Source organism: Elgaria multicarinata, chromosome 10 (genome assembly GCF_023053635.1).
Source record: "Elgaria multicarinata webbii isolate HBS135686 ecotype San Diego chromosome 10, rElgMul1.1.pri, whole genome shotgun sequence".
NCBI classification, from domain to species: domain Eukaryota; kingdom Metazoa; phylum Chordata; class Lepidosauria; order Squamata; family Anguidae; genus Elgaria; species Elgaria multicarinata.
This window is the reverse complement of record NC_086180.1, coordinates 24,802,223-24,830,159: the sequence shown is the minus strand read 5'-3', so window position 1 is coordinate 24,830,159 and position 27,937 is coordinate 24,802,223. Positions and strand designations below refer to the sequence as shown.

At 39.7% G+C, this 27,937-nt stretch overlaps 1 protein-coding gene across 1 annotated transcript in view; it reads left to right on the top strand.

The window, feature by feature from the left end:
* The window catches only part of STPG2 (sperm tail PG-rich repeat containing 2), a 251,934-nt gene that overhangs the window by 90,866 nt on the left and 133,131 nt on the right, over positions 1-27,937 (top strand). Inside the window, exon 11 of the mRNA XM_063136092.1 lies at positions 4,426-4,591. Within this exon, the coding sequence (XP_062992162.1) occupies positions 4,426-4,591 (166 nt within the window). The remainder of the gene's footprint in view (positions 1-4,425; positions 4,592-27,937) is intronic.

The window sequence follows — 27,937 nt, the reverse complement described above, 5'->3', positions numbered from 1 at the left end:
TCAAGGAAGCTCGTAGTCTTGGCTTTATATTTGATTCCTCACTCTCCTTTATTCCTCATATTGAGGCAGTAGCTAAATCCTGTCATTTTTTCCTGTATAATATTGCCAGGATTCGATCATTTTTGTCTGTCTCTTCTGCCAAGACTCTTGTTCGTGCATTGGTTATTTCTCAGTTGGACTACTGCAACCTTCTTCTCTCTGGCCTTCCTTCTTCTCACATCAGTTCGTTGGTTTCTGTTCATCACTCTGCTGCTAAGATCATCTTCTTGGCTTGCCGTTCTGACCATGTTACTCCACTTCTGAAATCTCTTCATTGGCTTCCAATTCACTCCAGAATCCAATATAAACTTCTCCTGTTGACCTACAAAGCTTTTCACTGTCTAGCTCCTTCCTATCTTTCCTCTCTCATCTCACACTATTGCCCCGCTCGTGCTCTTCGCTCCTCTAATGCCATGTTTCTCACCTGCCCAAGGGTCTCTACTTCCCTTGCTCGGCTTCGTCCATTTTCTTCTGCTGCCCCTTACGCCTGGAACGCTCTTCCAGAACATTTGAGAACTACAACTTCAATCGCAGCTTTTAAAGCTCAGCTAAAAACTTTTCTTTTTTCTAAAGCTTTTAAAACTTGATTTTGTTCTGACTTTTATACTGTTAGTTTTACTCTACCCTGTGCCTGTTTGGTGCATTCTCTTCCCCTTCTTATTGTTTTATTATGATTTTATTAGAATGTAAGCCTATGCGGCATGGTTTTGCTATTTTATTGTTTTACTCTGTACAGCACCATGTTCATTGATGGTGCTATATAAATAAATAATAATAATAATAATAATAATAATAATAATAATAATAATCTCACATTATTCACTGTATTATCACCTATATAAAAATCCCAGGGAGAGACTCTTGGGGCAGATTTTGGCATCCTTGCAGGGGAAAATACCTATGTGAAAATTTGGTGGTTATTGTCAGATGTTACACACAAAACAGTTTTGCTTGCTAAAGCTGCAAAACATATTTGTGCCATCACTCTGAATGCTATTGCAATGGACTGTGCAGGTGATTCATTTTTTCTGCATCTCAGTTTCCTGGGGATCAGCTGAGCAGAGGGGTTTGTGGTAAGGGCAGTTTGAAATTTCTCCTTCCACATGATTTTCCCTCTCATGCTGCTCAGCTGGTAAGTGGGGAAAACATGGCTGCAGAAGGGGAAGGACCAGGAAGAGGGGCAGGGCTTGAGAAGATGCTGACAGAATTACAGTTTGGGGAAGAAGTGGCTGAATATTATGGGTTGAATCCAAAGGTTGCAAATGGAAGGGATCATTCAGTTCCTTCTGCAAATGGACAAAACCATTCAATTAGAACAGGAGTGGGCAACTTGTGAATCTCCAGATTTTTAGCCTATAGTTCCCATCATCCATCACCATTAGCTATACTGGTTAGGACTGATGGAAGTTGTGGACTTCCAGATGTTTTCAAGTTGCCTACTCCTGAAATAGAGGAACTGTAAATAAATGCTTTACTCCCTGAACTCTTATTGTAGTTCTTTTAATTGGGCTGCATGCAGAATAATAGGCTAAATCCCTGCTCTATTTATTTATAGCTTCAGGAATGATGGAAGGAGCACTTACTGGGCCTGTTCAGATGACACTTCAGGCTCTGTGGTTAGTGAAACTGTGGTTCTCTGGGGTTAGCACTAACCAGAAGCTGTGCTGTTGCACACAACACTTTAAGCCATGGTTAGAGCCGCTAACTCTGCTGCAGACGGTCCGACTGTGGTTAGTGACTAAGCAGGGTTTAGCAAAATGAATCGCACAAGACACCTTAAATTCTGCTGCTTAACCAAAAGCCTTAACCAGCAAGGTTTAAGGTGTCTTCTGAACAGGCTCACTATAAACTATAGGCATCAGCTTCCAAACATTTCACAAGTGGAAACCTATCAAATCCATTGTACCATCATTAGAGTCCCACAACCTAACTTTGAACTCTTTCTTTCCATTGGCATTATCTTCTACTTAGTCGCTAATGTCAGCTGCTGATGTGCCAAGAGACCAGTAAAAATTGCTTCCTTTTTCTTTTTTTAAATAGAAAAGTAAATTATCTAAGTCTGTGTAAGGCCTTTGCTAGACAAGGCTATATCCTGGGCTGATATCTGGGATTGTCCCTGTGCGTCCAGATGACGCACAGGGGATCCCGGGATCAGGGAGGGATCATCCCTCCTTGGCCCCGGGATACTGCCCTACCCTTTGGCCCCGTTTTCCCTGCGGTCTTGGGCTTAGCCCGAGACCATGAGCATGTGGCCCGTTTCCGCGGCTTTACCCGGCTCTGCGCGATTACTGCACCCATTGGGGCTAGGGTGGGGGGAGCAGGGAAATTATTTTTTTAAAAAATAAAACTTACCTTGAGTCGCTTGAGCACTCGTGCGCAGCCGGCCCTTTAAAAATTAAAAAAAAATGGTGGGCGCGATGCCTCTCTTCTTGAGGTCCGTCACGCCTTATGTGTAAACAGGGGCTTGATCTTGCATTATTCACAACATGAGGTCTCCCCTCCTCTGCCCCGGACTTTCAGGTAGGTCTAGCTAAGGCCAGAGTCTACAGTCACATTGCACAGAAAATGGATACGAATGCTAATCTAGTTAGCCAAGATAAATGAAATTCTAGAAAATTCAAGAAGCTCATGCACCATAAATGTGCTAAGATGATGATAATGCAAGAAAGTTAGATATGCCTGTCAGACGTGCTAGGCCTTCTAGTCAGCCCAGACTCACAACATGGGATTTGTTGACCTAACTAAAGCTTAGTATACTGTATGCCTATTTTGAGATAGATTATCTTCTTTTTTTTTACTCTGGGGATAACCAAGGCCAGATCTACATCTTGTGTCAAATCATTACGAATGTGGAATAAAAAGCAAGAGTATACGAAATCTGGATTGTGCCCCAAAAGTTATCAGCGCACTTCAACACCGCTATAAAGCAGTAGTGTATATCTAGCCCAAGTGAAGTATATAAAATACAAATCTATCCTTTAACATCTTTTTTACCCATTTCTTGTCCTTTTGGCATCCCATATATGAGATAGTGTCTTCTATGATTCCCGCATCTGAGATTGTTATTTCACAAAACAGGAGCTTTGTAAAAATGCAGGCACCTGGAAATTTTTTTAAAAATCCTGTGTATTAAAAATCCATGTAAAAGCATTCTAGTGCAATATAAAATGCAATTGACTATTTGGATGTTCAGATGGAAGCCTTAGTTCCACTTACAATTTAAGCCTGCTGTTTGCAGCGTTTGATAGTCAACCTAGAAATATTATCATCATTATTAATACTAATGTTTCTGTGATGTTGATTAAAAATATTAATATAGCAACTTAGCAGAAAGAGTTTATAAATGATGGAAGAGTAAATGTTTTAGCTTAATTGGAAACTATTAAATTTGAAGTAAACAGGTTCATCTTGGATAATAAATTAACACTCTTCAATTGGAATGAAGCGAGAACTGTTAAATTAAGAATCGCTGAATAAGGAAATGCATTATCACTTCACATTCAGTTCATAAATGTAAATAATCACCTGCCCATTAAAAAAGAGGATAAATTAAAACTCTTAATGTTAAGCTGAGCCTCTTGCAGACTGTAGTGTTATTTTTTCTTCTAGAAAGAAATGGGCAAGTACTTAGCATGTTTGGTGGTTCTCTCTCTCTCCTCCCAACTCTAATGGGCACCATGATCCTTTGAATAGTCTATAAGCGTATCTGGCATATATAATGGAATACTCTGTTTGCTAAATGTGAGAAATCTTCCTGTTACATTCAGTTTGTGTTCTCGAAGGTTACTTCCCACTGTCCAGTATGGTGGCTGTGTCAATATAGCTAGCTCTGTAGTGCTCAAAAGGCTTCTAGATTCTGCACAGTTGAATTGCTGCTAGTCCTCCAGTCTGCCCCAACCTTGCCCTACGGGACCAATGTGACACTGCTTGTGATGGTGGCTGTTGCAAATTTAACAGTGTTGATCTCTGCTGAACAATGGTGATCTCATGTTTTAGATCACCATTTCAGGACAATTACATGATTTTATTGCAGGTGCTTGCATTCCATCCTAAACACCTAATTGGTAGCTCTTCTGCTTGTATGAACTGACCACACATTTTTCTGGTGGCAGGTGCTTTTTGTGTGTGCTGCTTATTATTATTATTATTATTATTATTATTATTATTATTATTATTAGTGTTAGTGTTAGTGTTAGTGTTAGTGTTAGTGTTAGTGTTAGTGTTAGTGTTAGTGTTAGTGTTAGTATTTGTATCTGGCCTTTTGCCTAATACTGGGCCTCAAGTAATGTTGCTTGCAATGTTTCTAAAATGGAGACAGAAATTATGATCACTGTAGCATAGAATTTGTAATGCCTGCTTCAACTGATACTTTCTTCAATATTACAGGAAGCACCTGCACCAGGTTCCTATGACGTTCAAAAGTCATTTGAAAAATCGCAGTGTAAAAGCGAGTACATGCCTCCACGGAACCCGGCGGCTAAAAGGAAACATGCTTCTTTTCTCAGTGGAGGATTTCGGGAAACTGTATCGAAAGTCGGGATGGATATCCCAGGTATGTCAATGCATATTTCTCAAAGAAAACTATAACTGCATAAGATTTTAAGAAATGGGAGATTGAGTATATGATTACTTTTGAAGCTCTTGTGAGATGACTGCATTATTACTGGCCATTTTAGTTTTAGCAGTTTAAAAAAGAGGCGTTCTTTAAGATTTTTTATTAAGTAACTTTTAATCCATACAAAGATAATATTGAAGGTACATGGTTGTTATCATGCTTGCTTTAGAGATGTGTTTTTATATACACTGTTCTTCTGGAACAGGAATTTAATTCCAGTGCTACAGAGGCCTCTTCTCCACTATGGTGCTTCCTCTATTCAGTTTGAGAACAGATTACTGTCAGTCCAGAAGAGATGGCCCAGAAACCAGTACATTTACTGAAATACAGGAACACAGTATAGTGCTCCTGTATAGTTTAAACAATACAGTAGAGTACAGTAGTGGAGTGACCTTGTAAGGTGTTAGGAAGAGAGCAACAGAGACAAGTTCGAAGCTTATCCAGAAGAGACTGCAACACAAAAGGTAATTTATTAACTATTGAAAAGGTCATAGCAGGATCAATAAATTGTGATTTCAACAACCACAAACTGACTAATTCCGAGAAGGGCTCCAATTTGATCTCAAAAGAGAATGTTACCCCGAAGTCCATATATACGTAATAGAATCATGTATGCATATGAACCTCTTGTGTATTTTTTGCCATTATATATGCCACATTTAGTGAGGTAAGTAGCTTTTAAATCTCAATGGAGGCTTTCATCATTAGGTATGTGAAACAGTGAACTGAAAATTCCAGAAAACCACTTGGCTGAGCATATGATTCAGTTAAACCAGGCATGCAAGATCCATAGGCTGCATGCAGCCCTGAGTTGTGGGTTATGTGCCACTCTGTAAAAAAGACTGCAGAAAGGAAGACCTCAGAAGTAAACAGGGAAGCCCTGTTCTTATCTCCAGTCAGTGATGGGAGATAAGAGATTTAAAAACATTTATTTTAAAATAATCTGCTGTTTATTTAAAGTTTAACTGTCCAGCTTGGTTAAGTGTAAATATCTTTACATTTTAGAATTTTCTGAAAACTTTTGCATTGGGGCTTATTTCGAAGTAGATATGAATATAATTGTGTTGTGCTTTGCGTACTTGGTGAGGAAATGTCCAAATTGGTAAGAATTACATTCGTGTGCACTCACATAAACACGCATGTGTGGCTCCTCAAATGCAGTCTTTGGGGCCAAAAAGGCTGGGCACCCCTGCTTTAAACATATGTAAAAAGACCATTTAGATTGTGGGCCCAGATCCATGCTTCTGGATGGATACTCTCTCTCTCTCTCTCTCTCTCTCTCTCTCTCTCTCTCTCTATATATATATATATATATATGTATATGTATATGTATATGTATATGTATATGTATATATATATATTTCAATGTTTACTATCAAGGCCAAATTTCCTATATCTTAACTATCCATCAGTGATTGCATTTCCAGCATCCTGTTGTGGAAAAGGCAAATGACTGTATTTGGAACTTAGGTTTGTGACCTCATCTAGTACCTTTAGGGTGCAGTCCTATGCATGTTTAGGTAGAGAAAATCCTACAACTCCCAGTGTGCTCCCAGACAGTCATGCTGGCTGAGGTATGCTGGGAGTTGTAGGACTTTGTTCTGTACAAACATGCATAGAATTGCACCCTTAGGCAATGTATTTTGGGGATGCATTTTTATACAGAATTGTGATGCAATTCATCTTTTATCTCAGGAGGCAAATCTGCCACTTTCAATTTATTGCATTAAAAACAAGTGTTGTTGAAATCTTTAACACATTTGTGACAATCACATGTTTTGGGGATGAGATGGGAGGATTGATTCCAGTCATACACACTCTCCGAGCCATCTGTTCAGTGGGGGAAACCTCGTGTACATCACTATGCATGCAACTGAGGATGTCTGGGTCTGGGTCGGCATATTTTTTAGTACTGTGAGACAATTGTATTAAATGAAATTAAAGTGCAACATTGTGTCAGCAGATGTTCATTTGTGTTTCATTAAAATTATAGTAACCTAATGCAAAAAAAAATCACTTGCACTAACTTAATGAAAGTATTATGAAATGATGTGACTCTCATTATAAAGCAATATCTTCTCATAATTAAGTTTTCCTGTACAGTTTTGCAAATGGTTTCATGAGTTACTCCCACGTGAAATGGAGAACTAGTTATTATATGTGAGGTTAAGGAGGGAGTAGTTACTGGCCAGAATCCAAAGAGCTCTTTATGCTCACACGGAAGCTTTAGTAGCCCAGTGGAATTTGATCTCTTTCCCCTCTCCCACCTGCCATAATCTTATGTGCAGTTACTTGAGATTAGCCCCATTGGATTCAGTAGGGTTTACCTCTGAGCAAACATGGAAAGGATCCATGTTTCCAAAACAGGACTAATTTGGGATCCTAGATACTGTAAGTAAAATGAAAATATGCTTTGAATGTTGATTTAAAAACAAACAAAACTACACACACACACATTCATGTAAAACCATTGGAGGCGATTCTGCATTAGGAATTAGCTCTAATTTCTGATCTCATCCATCACTACCTCTACTACTTTGTATTTGGTAGGTGATATGAGTCTTGTGCAGCACAGACAACTTCTCATGTGTTTGATGTTTAACAAATAATTAGTAATAATGTGGAGCAGTGCACTCCACCATAATTCATTCATTGCTTTACTTACAAAAGCCACTGTTTGAATCACCACCCCAAACTCATTATGTTTCTTGACACATTCCCACAGGAAATTACTTTGGGTAACAAATAGAATTTATCTTCAAAATTAATTGGACAGATCACATAAAGGTAGTTGTGTCCACTTTTTCTATGGCTTTGCCCAGTACCTTTTTATATAAAACTTACTGTAGTGTGAAAACTAATTATTTCTTCTATTTGCTTGTTGGCTTGTAATATTACATTCCAAAATAGTTGGAAGTCTTTAAATCAGAACTGAGTTCTTAGGCTGCAAGAGCAGCTCAGATCCTAAAGTTCTTATATAGTTTTCTCTCTCTCTCTCTCTCTCTCACTTCCCCTGTTACAATTTTAAGTGTTCTTACGTACAGTGAGATGGCCTCATATATTAACTAAACTGCCAGAAAATGCAGGATCAAAAGTGGGAGACTTTGGCCACTTATAAGTAATTGCAGCCTTAGAGCCACAGCTACACCAAAAAAGAATTGCTTATCAGGAAAGGCTCCTGCCACTATTGCTGTTGCCTGCTTGGGCTCATTTGGTGTCCTTGGAGACCGAACTGAAGACCACTTTGCCTCTCCCTACAAACATCCCTCAGCTGGTGTAGACTATACGATAGACCACATTTTTGCCCATTGGAATTTAAATTAAATTACTTACTGGGAAGCTCAGGATAGGGTGGAGCATTATCAGCTTGACTTTTGTTCCACCCATGATTTGTCAATCCTCTTCAGAGAATTCTCTTCAAATACCTTCTTCCCTTTTATACACATTAATTAGTTGCTGGTTGTCATTGGTTGCTAGACAATCATTTGATTTTGCAGTTTTGAAGTAGTTATCGTTACTGCAGGGTGGAATGATGAACAGTTGGGGGAGGGGGAAGGATTGGGAAAAGGATGTCACAAAGTTACTGAAGGGTGGCTTGCATTTCTGTAGTTCTTGGGAGACACAAATGGACCTACACTGTCTTACTTACAGCATTTTATGTGCTATTCATATGGGTAGAAGACTATAGTTGAGAGATAGGGGACCTCCATCCCATGGGCCAAATTTGGCTTGAAAGGCTGGAGTGAGGCCCCTCCCTGAACCCCCTCAGAAGGGAGATTGGTGGGAGAGTAACTGAACCAAAGCTCATGTACTTTGCTCCTCCCACATGGGGAAGGTGAAGGAGGAGTAATGCCACTGTGCACTCAGATGGTGCTTTGAGGTGCCATATGAGACCCATGGTCAGGACTCAGCCAGCTATTCAAGGCCTGGCTGAGTCCACTTTGCTCCTCTCCGATGTTCCCCATGTGAAGAATGTGAAGGTGGTGCCTCAGTGGGCTTTGCTCTGCCCAAGCTTTCCCTAGCTGGGGAAAATCTGGGTGGATTGCAGATGGTTCCCTGACTGTGGTGTCAGCTGGACAAGTGCTCCTCCAGCTGGCACCTTAATTTGGGAGTCAGCTTGGCTCCTCCTGGGATTTCCCTGGCTGGGGAAATCCTTCGTGGAGTCAAGCAAGCTCCCTGGAGGAATTCTAGATGGTGCTTCGTCGGAGGATTCAGTGATGGTGGGTATATGCTAGGAGAATGTGTACATTAGGGGAAATATGCATGAAAATGCATGTGAAGTTTTGTGCAGACTTTTTTAAAAAATCACAAATTGATGCGGAAACAGGATGAAATGAACTTAAGGTGGGAGAAATGAGAAACTGAGTGAAACTGAAATGTACATAATTGTCCATCCCTACCCCACAGGAGGTTGCCCTGATCTTTTAAGGATTTGTGGAGAAGTTGACTAAGGGGGTGGTAGAGCAGATTTTGAGGGTGCAGGAGGGGGCTGCAGGGGGGAAGGGGAATGTGGAGGCCATTCAGTTGGCCAGAGCTGCTAATTGCATACAACCCATAGTTCAGATTTTGTGTCAGCAGGTTCAGTTAACTAAATCAGACCCAGTTCCCAGTTGTGTGCTTCCTATAGAGTCATTGTCTATCAGTGACTTAGTATAACTGTCTGATAGTGGTTGATATAAAATGATAAAGCTGACATTTTTTACCATATGGTATCACTGTGGGCTTACTGAATATATTATATTTATCACCAGACCACAGCATCTCTCTCTCTCTCTCTCTCTCTCGTCCATATATCCATTTGAGAAAAGAAATTATTGAGATACCAACATTTAAATTTCAGTGTACTAGCTACAAGTTTTAAAATTTAAATCCAATTAGGGAGCTGCCAGTTTTACTGAAAGGGGGAGAAGGAAATGAAAAATGGAGAGTCAAAGAATCAATGCAAACTGCATTTAAGTAGTAGAAGAAAGATGTCTGATCTTTGACATCTATGGCCTATAAAACCAGTTTGTTAGATTCTTTTTCTTGCCAAAGTTTGTTAATTGTTTCATCCAATCAGGACTTCTTTCTTATATTTCTCAAACTTTATTGATTAAATTTCTTCTTGTTGCTGTTTTTAAAATTAATTTTCACGTAGAAACATAATACATTCTGTAGAAAATGTGAAATCAAAACATAATTTGATTAAACATAGGAAATGCAGGTCACAGTATCTATGACCCACAATTAAATTTTGTCAAGATGTGTTTGCAAAGCAACTGTATTAATTTCGAAAAAAGAACTTCATTTTTTTATTGGAGTTGGACTCTGTTGGGAAAGGATATGAATGTTGTTCATTTCTAAGGGTGGATGCACACCACGATCTGCAGTCCTATCATGATAACATGTACATAGAAGATGGTCTTGTGAATAGGCCTATGGTCTAAGGGAACCAGGACCAGATATTGAAGCAATCACATTTATTGGTGAGAATACCCTCCTGATTGTAAGGAGGCCAGGCAACTGGAAGCAGGATGCTCTCTGGAGGTGCCATCCAGGAGCATCCTCAACAGCCTGTTTGGGTGGTGACCACACTTGAAGGACCAGGTGATCCAAGATATTTGGATGGCGTCACAGAGACATTGCAGCGTAAGTTGGTTGGAACTGAGCAGTATTTTGGGCCTCCGAGTCTTCCACTCTCTTCTGGAGGATTGTCATGTGATGGTCAGAACAGATAATACAATGGCTAAAGCATATGTGAGCAAACAAGGAGGTAACAAATCTTAATCCCTGAACAAGTTGGTGAAGGAGTTGCTAGTGTGGGCAGAGGGTCATGTTGAATCCATCGCGATGGAATATGTAAGATTTCAGGAGATACATATAACATTTTTATCCAATTTTTTTTGCCTTGAAAGGTGAACAGAAGTTGTGTTGGCCTTACTTGACCTTGTTTTTTATCTTATGTTATGATGTTACTGACATATTACTATTTTCCAAAGGTTGGTTAGAGTTCTGTGTGTAAGCATCTGAATAGTATTTTGTTCTATTTGTAGTACAATTCTTACCAAAGAATGCAATTTATTTATTTTTCCACTCGAATTAAATGTAATGAGGCACAGCATCTATTAAAATGATACTATCCAGCTCCAGTGGGTTAAAAAATTAGCTTTTCCCTGAGCATATTGCAAGGTGAATAAAAAGTATAGGCTTGCTTATGAGAGCATATTAAAATCAGCCAGAGAGCAAAGTTGTGTTTTTCTTTCACTTACTGGCTGTTGTGAGTGGAAAGGTGCTCTTTATTGAAATATTGGAAAGGAGGGTATAATTAAATTTGGGGTTGTATGTAGCTTATACTGTAGCTGTGAACCCTGGATTCTATAGAAGATAAGTAATGGTTGATAAGCTTCCTGAAAAATAGCTTATCCATTACTATTACTCTTTCACCCCAATGTGCAATTGCAGGAGAATTTTAGGCATGTTCTAGAGCAGGGGTGGGCAGAAGGTAGATCTAGTTCTACTGGTAGATTTATGGTGATCTTCAGTAGATTATGAAGGATTTCTGACTCCCACCTGTTTATCTACAAAATGACTTCCTCCCATCATAAATTATATTGCTGAAATGAACGAAGATTGGGGTAACCAGTAGTGGATTTTTATGTGGAAGGACTTTGAACTTCATTCAGTTCTTTTGTAACTCAGAATAAATACTTGGTCTCAGAATGCTAAGTGTAGGACTTTTTTCACCTGGCTCTGGTTGATGGATCTCAGGGCTATAGTAATAAAAGGACAAAGTCCCCCTCACCCACAAGCCTAAACCCTGATTACTCCTGTTCTAGGGTACAATCTCAGCTGAGTCGAATAGGTTAGTGCCTGGTTCAGATGTAATAATGTTGGTCCAATAAACCATACTTGATTTTTATTTTTTATTTATTTATTATTGCATGTAAATCCCACCTTTTTTCCTCCAAAGAACCCAAGGCAGCATATATAATCCTCCTCCTCTCCATTTTATCCTCACAACAGCAACCCCGTGAGGTAGGTTGGGCTGAGAGTCTGTGACTGGCCCAAAGTCACTCAGTGGGTTTCCATGGCTGAGTGGGGACTAGAACCCAGATCTCCCGACTCCCAGTCCAACACTTTAGCCACTACACCACACTGGCTTAGGTGATCAGGTCATTAACTAGCTACATGCCTGCACATTTCCTTCCCCTCCGCCATCTCCTCCCCTTGTATATCCACTTTCAGTACTTTTATCCTGTCTTGTTAAATCAGAGTTTATTTGGTGGCTGGACATAGAACTGCAGTTTAGCTGCTGCTGACAGAGAAGAATATTAAACCATGATTTGGCACAGACTTTCAAAGCAATCCTATACACATCATTTCAGAAGTAAGCCCCATGAAGTTAGGGTTTATTCCCAGGAAAGTTTGCATCCAATTTTGTGTGAGCAAATGTCTGCTCACAAAATGGAACTTTCTTTTCCTCCACTCTGTACTCTCCACACTTGCTAAAATCTGTTCTCAAGAGTCACCCCGTCCTGCTGATAGAGGCCATCACTATTGTCCAAGGGACACCAGTTGGATTTCACCTTGTGTGTATAGGATTTCAGCCTGTCACTAAATCATAACAAATGTGGAAACCTCCCAGAGAGCTTCAGCTACTGGGCGGTATAGAAATGCAATAAAATAAATAAATAAATAAATAAATAAATAAATAAATATGTGGGACTTGTTCTTTTGGCTTTTTTTACCTTACAACACTGAAATGTTAATGTGCAAGAGTTTATGTTCAGTAGTCAAAATGCTAAAAAGTTCCACCCCTACTTCCTCAGGTATTTCATACTGCCACAGGGTTGAAAAAGAGCTTGCAAGAATTTCTCTTATCGACTGATCCTTTATTGCTTTATACACGAAACAAATGTTTTGTCAGAGCCACAGAAATTATTTCAAACTTGGCTGTCTTTTCTGGGTATTGAAATAAATGTTAAGAACTTATTTCTTAATTTCTCAATGTTTGCAGCACCATCTGTTTGCTGCTGCAGCTTGAGCTAGTAAAAATAATGGCGTTTTGAAACTGAAGGTTAAGAAAATTTATGTACTAATATTGTGCCCACGAAATGTTTACATCCTGCATGCTGTTCTGTTTATTGTAGTGATTTCTTTTTATTGTAAAAATTCTTTTTATTCCACTTATCTTCCCTATTTGGACATCCCCTGTGTCTTGTACTATTTCTCTTTTACTTCCATGAACCAGTTTCTTTCAACCTATATGGGAGTTATTGAGAATACTGGTGGAGAAAGTTAACTGCTCTTTGTGAGCAATAACTGGGTGGAATTTGGCTCCAAACTGTCCAATTTTAACTTCAAAGCTTCTTTTATTAGTTGCTATAACTAAATGCTCATTTTGTCCTGTCTGGATTTCAGTGATGCCATGAAAGAAAGAAAAAAGAATTATCTGCGTATGTCTTTCATCATAGTTTCACTGATTTTCATTTTAGACAATAATTCTCTGATATCTATCACTGAAACAAGTTCGTTCCTGCCTTTCTCATTGTGTTTGTTTGGGAGTGGAACATTGGGCTACAGGGACCTCAGCAATGGGTCCCAGTGCTTCTCTTTGACTACTTGTACTTTTAATATCAGAAGAGCATTTCTGTGGAAGCTTTTGGAGGCTTGAGGATCTCCAGACACTTGTTAGTTGGAACAGCAGGATCTGAAGGCCTCTGAGTAATTCAAATTGGCATGTATAGAGACAACTGTGAGAGAAAGCAATTAGGGCTCGATCCCAGAGAACATTTGAAAACTCTGACATGGTATTCAGTGCCATGTTTTGAGGGGAGGGGTTGTTGTTTTTGTTTTAGCTGGTGAAGTAATTTTAAAACATGTGCTTAAACCACTTGGACCAGTTAGAGATCAGACTGTTCAGCATTTTTGACTGCAAGAGTATTCATGAAGAAGTCCGGTCTTGCTTCCATGATTTCATCTGTCCCCTCTGTTCCTGAACCATATATACATGCCATCATTGACAACCATTTCTCCTCTCCCGGAGTGGTTTCAAACATTACACCAGCGCAAAGCAGGAACCTCATGCACCTCATGCTCCATGATCCTCCATATCACCATAACATCTAAAATATTTTTTTGAAAACCTTGTGGATCATGAGAGGGAGATGTAGAAGTTATATTTGGGGCATTTCAAAGATGTGGAGGAATACAGGGCATTTGTGCTTCTTGCTCCATCGCATCAACATAATTTCTAAATCTATTCTTTAGGGTAACATTCAGGACCAGATGGAGGATATCTGGTCTCTCTCCGACACACTTTATGGGGAGCAAGAGCACATCTTTTCTCTCTCATATCCAGCACAGTTGTTCATCCTCCAATATCTTTGGGAAGTCACATGGGGATGTAACATTTAAAAGCATGTGTAAATTAAATATGTGTAAATCCAGACTGCATTGTTCATTTCTGAATTTTGTTTGGGAAATCAACTGAGCAATCTGAGTCTTCCAATTTTGAATTTTATCCTTCTAGATTTTGCTAGAATAATGCAAATCCATGTAGATCTCTGTTGGAAGCAGGTAAGTATGTGCCTGATTGGTGGGAGAGAAGTCATGTTCTTACTTCCCATCATGCAAATGGGCCATGTCAGGGACAGGTATATGTCTGTCTGGCTCTCTGAGAATATCCTATTCAGAGCAACATTTCAATCTTGGAACATCTGTTCTTGCTCACCCTGTCTTTGAATGATGGAGGCAAACTTTAAAACTTTCTTTCATCCTTTTCTACTTACTAGGTGAAAATGACCTAAATCCTCCCTAAAATGTTGCCAACAAAAACTGTGAGTGCATGAAAGAAAGAAATGGTGAAGGTAAGCAATGTAGTTAGGTAGTTTTAGACTCTGGGCTTACTGGTCTTATGTCAGGCTTCTCTTCTAAGGAGGAAGAGGATTGAGATTCCACAGCAAGCCCCACTGTGTAAAGATTGGCCCAATATTTCTGCAGAAGCAATCCAAGAAGGTGATGGAATAGATTCAGAGTCGGATGAGGATGAGGTAGTGGAGCTTCCAAGGTCACTAAAGATAGGGCAGGGTAACAGAGGCAGAGAGGAGTCTTTCTAAATGCCAGCTAATCATTTGGATCAAAGCCATCCAGAGACCTTCCATGCATGGAAATGCAAGATCTCACGATAGTTGGAACTGAGAGACCCAAGAATCAGGTGAGGAAGTGGAGCAACTTTGGGACATGAGGCTTACTAAAAGGTTAGCTGCTTAAAGGAGGTCCCTAGAAGAAGATTCTTCCTGAGGACAGAACTGGAAAAGCTACTCAGGTTTTGTACTGTCGACTGTTGTCAGTTTTTGTTGCCACTTCCTAACATAGTATATTCATCAAAGGTAGGTTCTAATTAGTATTATGCAAAGCTGATAGGTCAGTGTTGCTATATGTGGATTACGTCTGTAACCTGAAGTGCAGCTGATCTGGCTCTGGCTTGCATAATAAAAGCTATTTAGTAAGGGACACATCCTGAGCCCAGTGTTGTTGGTTTCCAAATCTCCTCCCTCATCTCACAGCTCTCCAGAATACAGGTGGCAAAACAGGTGGGAGTCTCAGAGTTGGGGTGGGTGGGCAGAAGACCCTTTCACTCAGGATGTATTTAGGAGAAAGGGTCTACTCAGGAGGAAGGAAAAGTCCCTGCTGCAGACAATGAGGAAGTAGACCCTGTTTGAATAGCTGGAACAGGAAGAGAGGTAGTTTACAGTATACATATAGGCCCTCAGTCTTCTCCTAGACTTTTGCTGGGTGAACAGGACCCTTCAAACCATTGCGTTCACCTCCTTGACATCTTCCTGCCCCTACTTTAGATGATATTATACAGACCTACTCCAGGTTTTTATGGAATGACGTGGTATCATTTTGAATATCTTTGGGTATCTGTGGCAACATTCCTTCAGCCCTTTCTACAGCCTCTCACCTGCTTGCCCACTCCCTTGCCTAAGCGCTCCTTCTAAGAAAAACCTAGATGAATAGTCTAACTATTGGTCTTCAAATGGTCTAGACCTGAGACCCACCTCGGACTCCCAACCTGCAACATGGGGGGCACTTCCACATTTTTCTCTATGCCCAACGTGGTGGCAACAGCTTTGCCACAACCCATCTGGATTGCTCTAGTGACCCACTTTTGGGTGGCGAAGACCAGTGGTCTGCCTGGTCCAGCATCCTATATCTAACAGTGGCTGGCTAGGTGCTTTGAAGAAGCCTTCAACAGAACAGCCGTCATTCAGAGATACATTTGCTTTTGCACATGGAGGTTCTGTTTTGCTACCAAAACCAATAGTTGTTGATAGACCTGTCGCCTGAAAACATGACTAATCTTCACACCTACCAACAATGTTGCGAGCAATGCTTAACCACACGACGTTTAATTAGAGGACCAGAAAAGGAAGTATGCCGGATTTACTGTTCCAATTATTTTTAAATAAATATTATAATAAATTACTGAAATTGCTACTATTGATATTCTGGAAAGTTTTCTTTTGCCTCTTTCTGCCTCACTGTAAAAGAAACCAAAAGAACAGCTATAACAGGATGTAAAATATTTGCCAAAGAGATTATATGTATTTCAAGTCGATCCAAAACATTTTTGACAACTCCAAAATTGTATTCACTACTAGCTATGGAAATAGTAGCATATAAAATCATAACCCCACAGCAATGCATGTGGAGAGATTATAGCTGTACTGTGAGTCATTTTATTTAATTTATTGTAAATGAAATACAGTGTACAATATAGCCCCCTGAACTGTGCTTTCCAGTCAAGTTATTTTTTAAGGATTAAATTAAATTCATTGTAGGGTGCATGGATTCACAGATTGCAACAGTTCCTATCTATTTGAAATATACCAAGACCTTCTTTTTTTCTCTTTTTAAAAATATACCAGGATCTCCCCCCCCCCATTCCCAATACAATATATCTTTAAAATATAGGTTTCCACCTCATTGCTCCTTTTTATAATGGTTCTCATACCTTAATGGCAAGATTTTATTGAATATAAATGGAAGCTAACATATGTTAGAAAAGAAATGGCAAATCATACAGAGGTGAGCCACAGTTTGTTCATTATTTTCCTGTGTGTGTGTGTGTGTGTGTGTGTGTGTGTGTGTGTGTGAATGTGTACATGGTATGTTGCTTAAGAGTTGCTTTGTTTGAAGGCTGGAGCTGCATTACAGTTTATCATTTTCAAGATTCATTATGTTGGGAAAGCCAAAGGCCAGGTGTATGTGTAATACGTTATGTGTACAATAAGCCTTTTAAAGAAGAATTTCAAAGTAGCCACCTATAGGAAGAAGCATAGTTATTGCCTTTGCATGGCTTCATTGGCCTCCTAAGAGCATCCTCAGACCGGGGGTGGGGGGGATTGCATTTCCTTACCATCACTCTACCCCCTGCTTCTGTTCCGCAATACTTTCTCTTTCTTTACATGGAGAAGAAAGAGGAAGTAAACAATGACCACATGGCCCGTTCAGTGGGTATTTTTTATCACGTTGCTTCTCCTGCACACAGCAGGAAATGGTGTCACGTTTCGTTACAGCTGAACTAGTTGGATTTTCTGGGTCTTTTTTTGCGATGGAAAAATGAGAAGGGGCTGGAGATGTGTGGAAGGCGGACGGCCTCGTTAAAAGGACCCGCAAAAACAGTCAGTGGGCAGTAATGAGCATCCAATAAAACACTCGTCCGATTACGCTCTAGGACAGTGGTTCCCAAACTTTTTCAGGTCACCGCCCCCTTGGTTCCACAAACTCATGCCCAGCACCCCCCTACCCTACCCTATAAAAATCATTATTCAGAATAAGGAAGATAATAACAATAAAATTCAAAACACTAACAATTAATTGAATACTTTATTCAAAATCCAATTGGTGTGCCCTGCCATGCTGGCTGCAAACAGAGGCATTCGCTCTCTTTTCCCTCCCTCCCTCGGCAAGCCTGGGGCAGGTGCTTCCCATTTAGAGGGGATTCTAGGAGTTGAAGGACTTTTTTCTGTCTAAACATGCATAAAATTGTGCCTTTAACTTATCATGTCACACTAGCATGAATACAGGAATCAAATAGGATTTCCTTCTTCAGTGGAACACACTTACTTAGGAGTAAGCACCATTTTATTATAGGAAAGGATAATGTATTTTAATTAAAATTTTAAAATAATTATCTGGACCTGGTACAGTGTTTTCCTATGGAAAATCTGGCTGGGACTGAAGTAGAGGGGCACTAATTTTACTGTACTTATTGCCTTTAAATATGGTTAACTATCCCACAGTTATCTTGCTATTCTATTTCTACAATTCATTTTCTCCTGTCTTTTCTTCACCCTCTCTTCGTTTTTAGGCTGAATCCTATGCACATTTACTTCAGAGTAAGTTCTATTGATCTCAGTGGGGCTTACTTCTGAGTAGACATACTTAGGATTGTGTTGCAGCTCTGTTTTTATGGTGATACAAGATACACAGATACCATGTTTACCAAAAGAACGCTTGAAAAAAGGGGGTTGGACACCCTGAAATAAGCAAGGGCAGATAGGAATGGTTTCAGCAAGCATTCTGGAAAAAGGTGCTGCTGAATCTTCTTTAGCCAGGAAGGACCTGGGGAATTGCAATTCTCTCTCCCTCCCCCTTTTCTTTTCTCTCCCAATCCTGTTATAGTCCAGATTTCTTGGGGGGTGGGAGCACACACACACAGGCACACAGCATCTCTCTCTCTCTCTCTCTCTCTCTCTCCAACTCCCCCTCCCTCCAAGCCCCCCTCTCTCTCCAACCCCCCTTCCCCGAAGCCTCACCCCAATCTGCAACTCCTGACAGGGGAAGGGAGCCTGGTGATACCTTACAGCACCACAAGCAGTCCTGCTCCCCACCCAGCCTGCCAGCTGACTGCTGTTCTTGGCAGCTGTCTGCCACCTGCCGTCCTCCACATGCTCCTTCCTCTCCGCCACATGGCTGCTGCTCCCGCCTTGTGCAGCAACTATCGCGAGAGGTCTGCCGGGGCAGCTTGTAGGAGGGAGCATCTCTGGCCGAGGGAGCGAGCGAGCGAGCAGGCGGTGGTGGCTCCAGCAGGAAAGAAGCCCTGGGCCTTCCTAGGCAGGAGAAGAGTGGGCAGAGCAGCTGAATTCGCCGCTGTTTCCTGCTCTGCTGCCTCCTGTGGGCGCTTCCCCCACCCCCTACTTCTGGTGGGGCTGCTGTGGGCTTGAGATAGGAGGAGAGAGCGGCTTCGTGAGTGAGAAAGTCCTTCCTGAGCAGGAGCGGTATGGGGAGAGCAGCTGAATTTGCCGCTCTTTCCTGCTCGGTCCCTGGGTTTTAGGACCTTCTAGAGAGACCACCTTGAGCAACCCCCTGCCGCCCCTTTGCCTGTTAGCACCCCCTGCCAGCGCCCCCTGCTGTCCCTTTGCCTCTTAACGCCCCCCCCTATGCAATCCCACCGTCCCCAAGGGGGCAATACTGCCCACTTTGGGAACCACTGCTCTAGGAGGAAGTACAAAAGAACAATGGGAGTTGGATTAAGGTGCCTGTTAAAGAGTTAGTTGTAATCTTAATTTTAGAATACAATATTTGGGATGTTTGGACTTGACTCAACTTTTTAGAGAGAGATCTGCCTATGGAAGGCATAAATCTCTTGTAACTAAACCAACTGTAGGAAGCAAATGTAAGTTTTATTGGAAGGTAAGAGCTTTCTAGCTGTTTGATGAAATCACAGTGCTACTGATTGAAAGATGTTAAACCAATTACTAGATTGACAAGTGGACCACACTTTTCAAGGAATATTTCATAAACTGTCAATTTCTCATGAGCATTGTGGCAGAAGTTGGGCTGATTGTCTGCAAAGAGACAACAGGGACAGGGAAATTCAAGAGGAAGTATCTCTTTGCTAAACTAGTTTAAAATCTTGCTCCTTCTTTGCTTTTCCAATCAATCTGAAAAAGATGTAGAGACTAAAGATGATGAAGGATTGGGGCCATAGTGAAGGAAGAGATTATTGATAGGGATTGGACAAGACAAAAAAGAAGAAACCTTAATCACCATGGTTAAAGCTGTGCTTTATGGTGTCTTCTGAACAGGGCCATATTATTGTCATGTCTAGCCCTGCTCCCCTTGGGTTGGGGGAAGGAGTTTCAGGTGATCAATCAGAATCTGACTCTGAAGCAGAGGAGATGGCGCCAGAAACATGCCAGATTATACCAGTAGGGAAGGCAGCTCTCATGGGCTCTTCAACAGCTGGGAATGAACCTCCTCCAGAGTTTATCTCCTCAAAGCTAAACGACACACAGTCTGTGGGAAGTCAGTATTCTTCCGAGGGGGAAGCCACTGAGAGGCTAGCGATCCTAGAGTATGCCACAGACTAAAACAGGTGGAGCTAAAGGAAGGTGAGAGAAAGTTGGCCCGGCTAGCATCCCATCAGAAGCTGCATCAGAACCAGTCCCTCTGAAGTTAACGCGTTCTGGGAAAGGGCTTTCCATTCTTCTTGAAAGGACAATTGTCTCTCTTAATTTGCATAGTTTTGTCTAGAGGAAAGTTCCTAAAGATTAGACTCTCTTCAGGTGGGAAGAGATGTTTATTGCTTGAATAAAGCTTTGTAGATTACTTAGCAGACCTCTTTATTGTCTCCTAAGAAGGTGGGAGGTCCTAGGAAACACGACAATTATCCTAGTAATCCCTGCAAGACCTTGAAAGATAGATGAGTATTTCCATATTGCAAATGAGAAGTTGAGGCCTGGAGATAATGACTTGCCATCTATTGAGTTTGTAGCTGAGGCAAATGTAAGGTTGGAACTGGAAATTTGAGACCACTACATTATACTACCCAAAGTGTCCATTAAGTGGCTTCCAACTTTTAATCTGTCACGCTAATCTAATCAGAAATATGGTTTAGAGTGAAAACCATACATCCAGATTAGGGGCAGTGTCCAATGTGATGCTACTGCTAATGTAAATTATGTCGTGATAGTGTAAGCAACCTCTAGCACCACACCAATAGAGCTTCTTGGTATGAGGGGTTTTCTGGGAACCCCGTTGTGTCAGCAAGCTGTATTGGCATGGCCCTAGAGGTTGTTCATGCTCATGCTTACAAAAGGGTGCTGAATCCTTGCAGAATCCTTGTCTTCAGCACCCAGATCTATACATGCAATTCTCTTTCCTTAACTGGGATTATATGTGCAGTACTAAAAAAACCAGACCAGCACTTCTTCTCTTGCTCAGTCAGGTAAGTGCTCAGTCCTGTCAAAGTTGACAATATATGAAGTTGCCATATACCATCAGCCCACTGGTCCATCTATACTCTGTCTAGTAGTGGCTGTCTAGGGGCTCATGCAAAGCTCTTCCTCATTTCCTATCTACCCATTCTTTTTCAACTGGAGATGACAGAAATTGAAGCAAGTATCTTGTGCATATGCTGAAGCGTTGAGCTGTCTGTTTGACAGGTGTTCAAACAAGGATCTGTTAATCACAGCCTACACCTCAGTATTATAACAAACACTTTTAATTGTACCCACAAAGATACTGGAAGCCAATGCAGATAATTCCGTATATATTAGCAATCTTCAATTTACTTCATACATTCATTTTCCCCTTCTCTTTTGATATGTATACAGATATCTCTTCAATTCCTCCTGCCCAATGGCACTCGGTTGTTTGAAACCTATGGGGAAAAACAGCGAACCTTAATACTTACATTCTTTCCCTTTTCAAGTTGCTTAATTCCTTTTGTATCTTATTTATTTTTATTAATTCCCCAGGAATCTGGAAGATATATATGAAAGAATATAAGCATTTATCACTGTGATCACTTAGAAGAGTGTTGCTATATGTTTTATCCCCTCTCCTTTTCATTGGAAATGGATTATGTTTTGTTCCAGACAAACGTTTTATTGCTTGCTGCCGTAACTTTGCAATGTTCATTTACTTCTCCTTCTGCAAAATATTTTTTAATCTAAGATCAGGAAGCTCAGTGCGGACTTGGAACACTTGAAAAGCATGACTTATGTTTATATGAAACACATTTTACAGAAGATTATCCTTCCTGAGGGGAACAAAAAAGAGGGCAAATTAGAATAAAATTCTCAGAACGTACAGGCGATATGTATGCAATACTTCTGATACATTTTCTTGTTTGTTGTGTAGTGTTGCTGTTTACAACAATGAAGAATAAAAAGATTCTTTATCTCAAAGGTTATTTTTACTTGTTTGGCAGTCTATTTGGAACTGATTGCATGAAATGAGAAAACGAAATGAGCACAGAGTTCTTATCCTATAGAGTTCAATGCCTTCTCTTTCATAAGATCAATGATTTAACATCAGTTGAGTAACATTCATTCTTTCTAATGTCTACAGTAAACTAAAAGACAAGTGTTGTTGTATTTTATTCAGGAAAAAAGGAACGTTATTATTATTAATTCATGTATATAGTGCTACCAGTGTGTATGGTGCCTGACAAAGCCAGAGAGGACAACTCCCTGTTCACAGAGGCTTGTAATTTAAAATTTGACACTGGGCAGACAATAGAGTTAGGCAGAGGACATAGGAGGGCAGGGGAGGGAAATGTGTGTGTGGTTTTTGAGGGGGGATTTGAATGAAGAAAGAGAGGTGGTATCATAGATGTGTTGTGACAAAAAAAGAGAAGCAAGTGAGAAAGGTCATAGAACCATAGAATCATAGAATAGTAGAGTTGGAAGGGGCCTAAAAGGCCATCGAGTCCAACCCCCTGCTCAATGCAGGAATCTACCCTAAAGCATTCCTGACAGATGGTTGTCCAGCTGCCTCTTGAATGCCTCTAGTGTGGGAGAGCCCACAACCTCCCTAGGTAGCTGATTCCATTGTCGTACTGCTCTAACAGTCAGGAAGTTTTTCCTGATGTCCAGCCGGAATCTGGCTTCCTTTAACTTGAGCCCGTTATTCCGTGTCCTGCACTCTGGGATGATCAAGAAGAGATCCTGGCTCTCCTCTGTGTGACAACCTTTTAAGTATTTGAAGAGTGCTATCATGTCTCCCCTCAATCTTCTCTTCTCCAGGCTAAACATGCCCAGTTGTTTCAGTCTCTCTTCATAGGACTCCATGGAGTCATTTCAAGGAGCAAAAGTAATGGGCAGGGTACAAGGATGGATATTTAGTGTTCATAAGCACAGAATTGCACATTTATTTATTTATTTATTTATTACATTTTTATACCACCTAATAGCCAAAGCTCTCTGGGTGGTTCACAAAAATTAAAACCATGAAAAGCATAATAAAACAAACAACAGTCTAAAAACACAAATACAAAATACAATGGCCTTAGCTAGACCTAAGGTTTATCCTGGAATCGTCCCTGCCTGCTCCCAGGGTATCCTTTTTGTCTTTTACATGAACAGGGATGACCCGGGGATAAACCTTAGGTCTAGCTATGGCCAAAATAAAAAGCACAACCAGGATAAAACCACAAAGCAAAAATTGATATAGATTAAAATACGGAATTAAAACAGCAAAGTTTAAATTTAGGTTAAATTAGGTGTTAAAATACTGAGAAAATAAAAAGGTCTTCAGCTGGCGACAGAAGGAATACAGGCGAACCTCTCTGGGGAGCTCATTCCACAGCCGGAGTGCCATAGCAGAGAAAGCCCTCCTCCTAGTAGCCACCTGCCTCACTTCCTTTGGCAGGGGCTCATGGAGAAGGACCCCTGGATGATCTTAGGGTCCGGGCAGGTGCATATGGGAGGAGGCGTTCCTTCAGATAGCCTGGCCCCAAGCCGTTTAGGGCTTTGAATGTTAGTACCAGCACTAGTACCAGTATGTTAAGTCACTTCTGTATTTTCTCCTGTGCCTTAGTGATTGGCTTGCAGAGTATGTCCTTTTCTGATACTCATCAAAGCAATTGAACTCGTGGAACTGCAAACTACTGAGTCCCAGAATGCTCTGGGTTGGACCACACATGACCAATTTTCCTGCATGAACATTGCTTCCCATACAGAATTGCGTATATACCCTCATGTATGGCAAATACATAGATCTTTCAACATGCATATAACTGGGAGGAGTATAATACAGGATCAGGGCTTTTTGGTGCATTGAAATGTTGCATGATATTCTCCCACGCCCAGTGGACACTCAGCATTCTGTGACCAATGAGCACGGCTTGCCCCATTAAGATTATTCTTCCAGATTTTTTGGAGTTCTGCAAACTTCAAGATTCCCACGGATGTGCTGATATTTCCGCCTTGCTTCTCAGTAGCTCTGTTTTGGATACATAGCCATCCTACTTGAGCATCTGAGTTCATTATTAGTATATATGATTATTATTTTGGTGAATGACAAGTCTTTTTGTGGGATTTCAGTCTGGCTAGTTGTTCATTTTTATTCCTCTGATATTATGTAAGATTTCTATGATAATATCCTATGGGAAGAAGTATATTGTATGTATTTATTTTAGTCTTATGGTAATTAGAAGGTTTCTTGTGAAGTTCTTTGCCTTGGAATTGATTTGTTGCTCCAGGTAGATAAGGACTATTGGTTGCTCTTACGCAGCCTTATAATAAATATGAAATCATTTCAAAGTCATTGTTAGAAATAACATCAGAATACATTTGCATTGTGAGATCAAATAAAGAACACAGTGGAAAGTGCAGCTGTACTTATAATCAAATGATTACTGCATCAGGATTCAATATTGTCTGTAGCAGAGAAAACCAAGAGGGCATTATTTCTAGGAATTTAAATGTGAGATCAAAGCTAGTGAAACAAAGAACATGGGGGATACATATTCTGAAAACAGAAAAATGTCTTTCTTTTCAAAAAGTAACTACTGGAGTTATCAATTGTATTAAAAAGAAAAAGGGTAGGCAGAGTTATCAAAATATGCATTTAATAAATTATAATGAGAGAGAACTATTCTTGCTGTGAAAGCTTGCAAATACATATTTTATGCATTCTAAGATGTTTTATGTGCTTGCAAGTTTTTGAGAACTTTGACAATTTTCCAGTTTTGTGGGTCTATTTTAAGCTTTAAAAGAATCTGCAAAATTCAGCTCCGTTTAGCTCCAGGGAGAGTTCGTATCAACTGTTAAAAGTATGTATTTTATCTGTCTTCATTGCTTAGGTCCCAGTTTCTGCAAAGTTCTGCATATTTTTAACATGAGGCATTGAAAACCACCAAACTTCTCTTAGTAAGAAGAGAAACTTTTGAGATGGTATGGGGATGGCTAAACAATCAACATTACAGTATATAGCATTACAACACCATACATAGTCTTACCAAGTTCCTTTTCTCCAAGCACAGTAAAACTTTAAATAACAATTGAATATGTCCAGTGACTCAATCATAACATCTGTGCAAAGAGTCAGCAACAATAATGAACGAGTTTTCTAGTTTCAGCAGTAGGAACTGTGACAGCTACTCATACGATAAAGCAGACAATTAATAGAAAATATTTTGTTATGCTATATCTTCTGTCTTCTTTCTAAGAATTGCTGAAGCAATTCAGTGATCAGTTTTAAAATATCATACTTCACATTCTAGCCATATTCTCCATCTTAGGGCAAATCCCATTTTAAAATTAGGATACATGCAGCTGATAACAAAACAAGATTATGCAAAAATGGAAAAACAAGGCACGGATAAATGCCTTTAAAATGATAAGTAGCATATTAGCATAATTGAGAATCAATAATTCCTTTATCCTTTCAAATCTCTCAAAGCAGCAGCAGTTTTGTTAGTTTTCTTAAATCATAATAATAGTTCAATAATGTTGAGCTTTGCTTTCAATATGCCTCCTCTGTTACCTGAATCTGCTTGATGCCCTCCCATGAATTCTGACATTTTGTATTTTATGTAAATCAAAGAAGGTGAATGATGTCAGATAAATTAGAAAAGTATTAATGTATACAAAAATCAATTCATATGCCCTTGATGTTGAAAATGCAAAACTTCATTTCCGGGCAGGTTGACTTCGTAGAGTGTTTTGCCTTTTATGCTCTAAATATATTTAGTGCTAAGTCTTTATATATTTGTCATGATATTTTTTATTGCTTGAATTAGCATTTATGTTGCATTTGTTCATATCTTCTTTTGCTGTCCACTTCGTTCATGCTCAGGTCTCAGTTAACAATGTTGCAAGTGGGAGAGAATGGCTACATACACACATATAAACCATTATGCATTATGAGAACAAACCATGGTGTTCTCTCTGGCTTGGTCATGATGAGAAAATTAGAAACTTCTATCCTAAACCTAATTGTGGTTAATCTTAATTGTGGTTTGATTAAACAAGTCAGTTTCATAAACTACAGTGTGAAGTTTGCTTCTTTCAACCAACCATAGTCAAGATTAACCATTGATTGTTAGGGTGACCATGTGAAAAGGAGGACAAGGCTCCTGTATCTTTAACAGTTGTATAGAAAAGGGAATTTCTGCAGGTGTCATTTGTATGCATGTAGCACCTGGTGAAATTCCCACTTCATCACAATAGTTAAAGCTGCAAGAGCTATACTAGAGTGACCAGATACAAAAAAGGCCCTGTCCTCCTTTTCATATGTTCATCCTATTGATTGTCCAGGTTTCACCTCACAACAATCTGCTGTTAATCTAAAATGGAAGTGCCGCACAGGGCATCCAGCGGCCAGGCAGCGATGAACCCGGGATGATCCTGGGATAAACCTTAGGACTCGCTACATCCTTTATCTCTACTGGCAAAATCTAAGCTTTGTTTTATAATTTTGTAAATTTATACAAATTCCTTTCCACCATGATTATCTTTGAAAAGGATGCAACTTCCAGTTAAAGAAGGTGGATTTGGTTTTCTAGTTCTTGCTTATCATTGAGTTTATCTGCTGACTTGTAGTGAATTTTTGTCCTTCCTGTCTACATCAGATCCTACACTTTGGTCAGTTTTGGAATCTTTTTGTCTGGTTCCTCTCTCTAAACAGATAGCATTGGGTTCTAGGCAAACAAAAACAGGCATACCAGTTCCTACTGATAAGGTTCTGACAGTTTCTACTGTTAAAGATGTGCAGCATATAATGCCACATCAAATACATTTTGATCAATTTTCTCATTCTAATTTGACTCTATGGGGCAATCCAGATTTAAAAATTAGTTAGTTTTTGTTGTAGACAATAACAGATAAGGCCCTTTTGACACCTAAAAGACTCGTATTACAATATTGGAAGGATAAATGTTCACCTCCTACAATGTAATGCATTGGGGACCTTACAACACTTTCAATATTTGAATGGGCGGCTTATAGGCACCACCTTCAAATGGATATTTATCTGGACATCTGGTCCACTTTTGCAGAAGCTTATGCGTAATAGCTAGAAAGTTGTATTTCCATATATATGCATTTCATATTTATTTATTTATTTATTTATTTATTACATTTCTGTATGACCCAATAGCCGAAGCACTCTGAGTGGTTGACAACAGTTAAAATGATAAAATACAAGATGATAAATTCACAATATAAAAGTTTAAAAGTTTAAAACTACAGTATAAAAGTAATAAAGAAACAATAGCCAAATAAAACCTAGCAGCAGTGCAAAGCTTTAAAATACAGTATCAGAGTTAAAACAGAAACTGAAAAACGAAAATGCCTGGAAAAATAAAAAGGACTTCACATGGTGAGAAATGACATATTCTTTGCTATGCATATGTACAAATCCATGTATGTATACAAGAGAAAAGGCTTGGGGAAAATCTTCCCCAAAACAAATTAGTTGTCAGGTATCTAAAGTAATAATCTTGACATCTAGTTTTCTGTGTCCATGAAATGTTACTGTCCAGACACAGGTTTACCACCCCAGTACAAACTAGGCCATAATTTTATGTCAATTTTGCTGTGTGGTTTTTAATCTGGTTGTGCTTTTTATATTGTATTGTGTATTTGTGCTTTTAGCCTGTTGGTTGTCTTACTATGGTTTTAATTTTTGTGAACCGCCCAGAGAGCTTCGGCTATTGGGCGGTATAGAAATGTAATAAATAAATAAATAAATAAATAAATAAATAAATAATTAGCCAGTGTTGTGGCAGCAGTGAGTTGGAGATTCAGTATTATCTGGAGTTCCTTTAATGTAGGAGAGGTTTGTAGCTCCATTATATAGCTGAAAAGAAATCCTGCTCCTTTGTCAGCAAAAAAATACTGCAGGAATTAAAAATCCCTCCATAATACAAGTTATGCATTATTTGTTCTATCTTGGTTTATAATATCAAAAGCAGAGTGCTAATTTTAAAATTACAAGTATGTAAAAGAACTAGCCTACATTTTGGACCTTTGTTTTCCATTAAGTATCCGCCTTTAT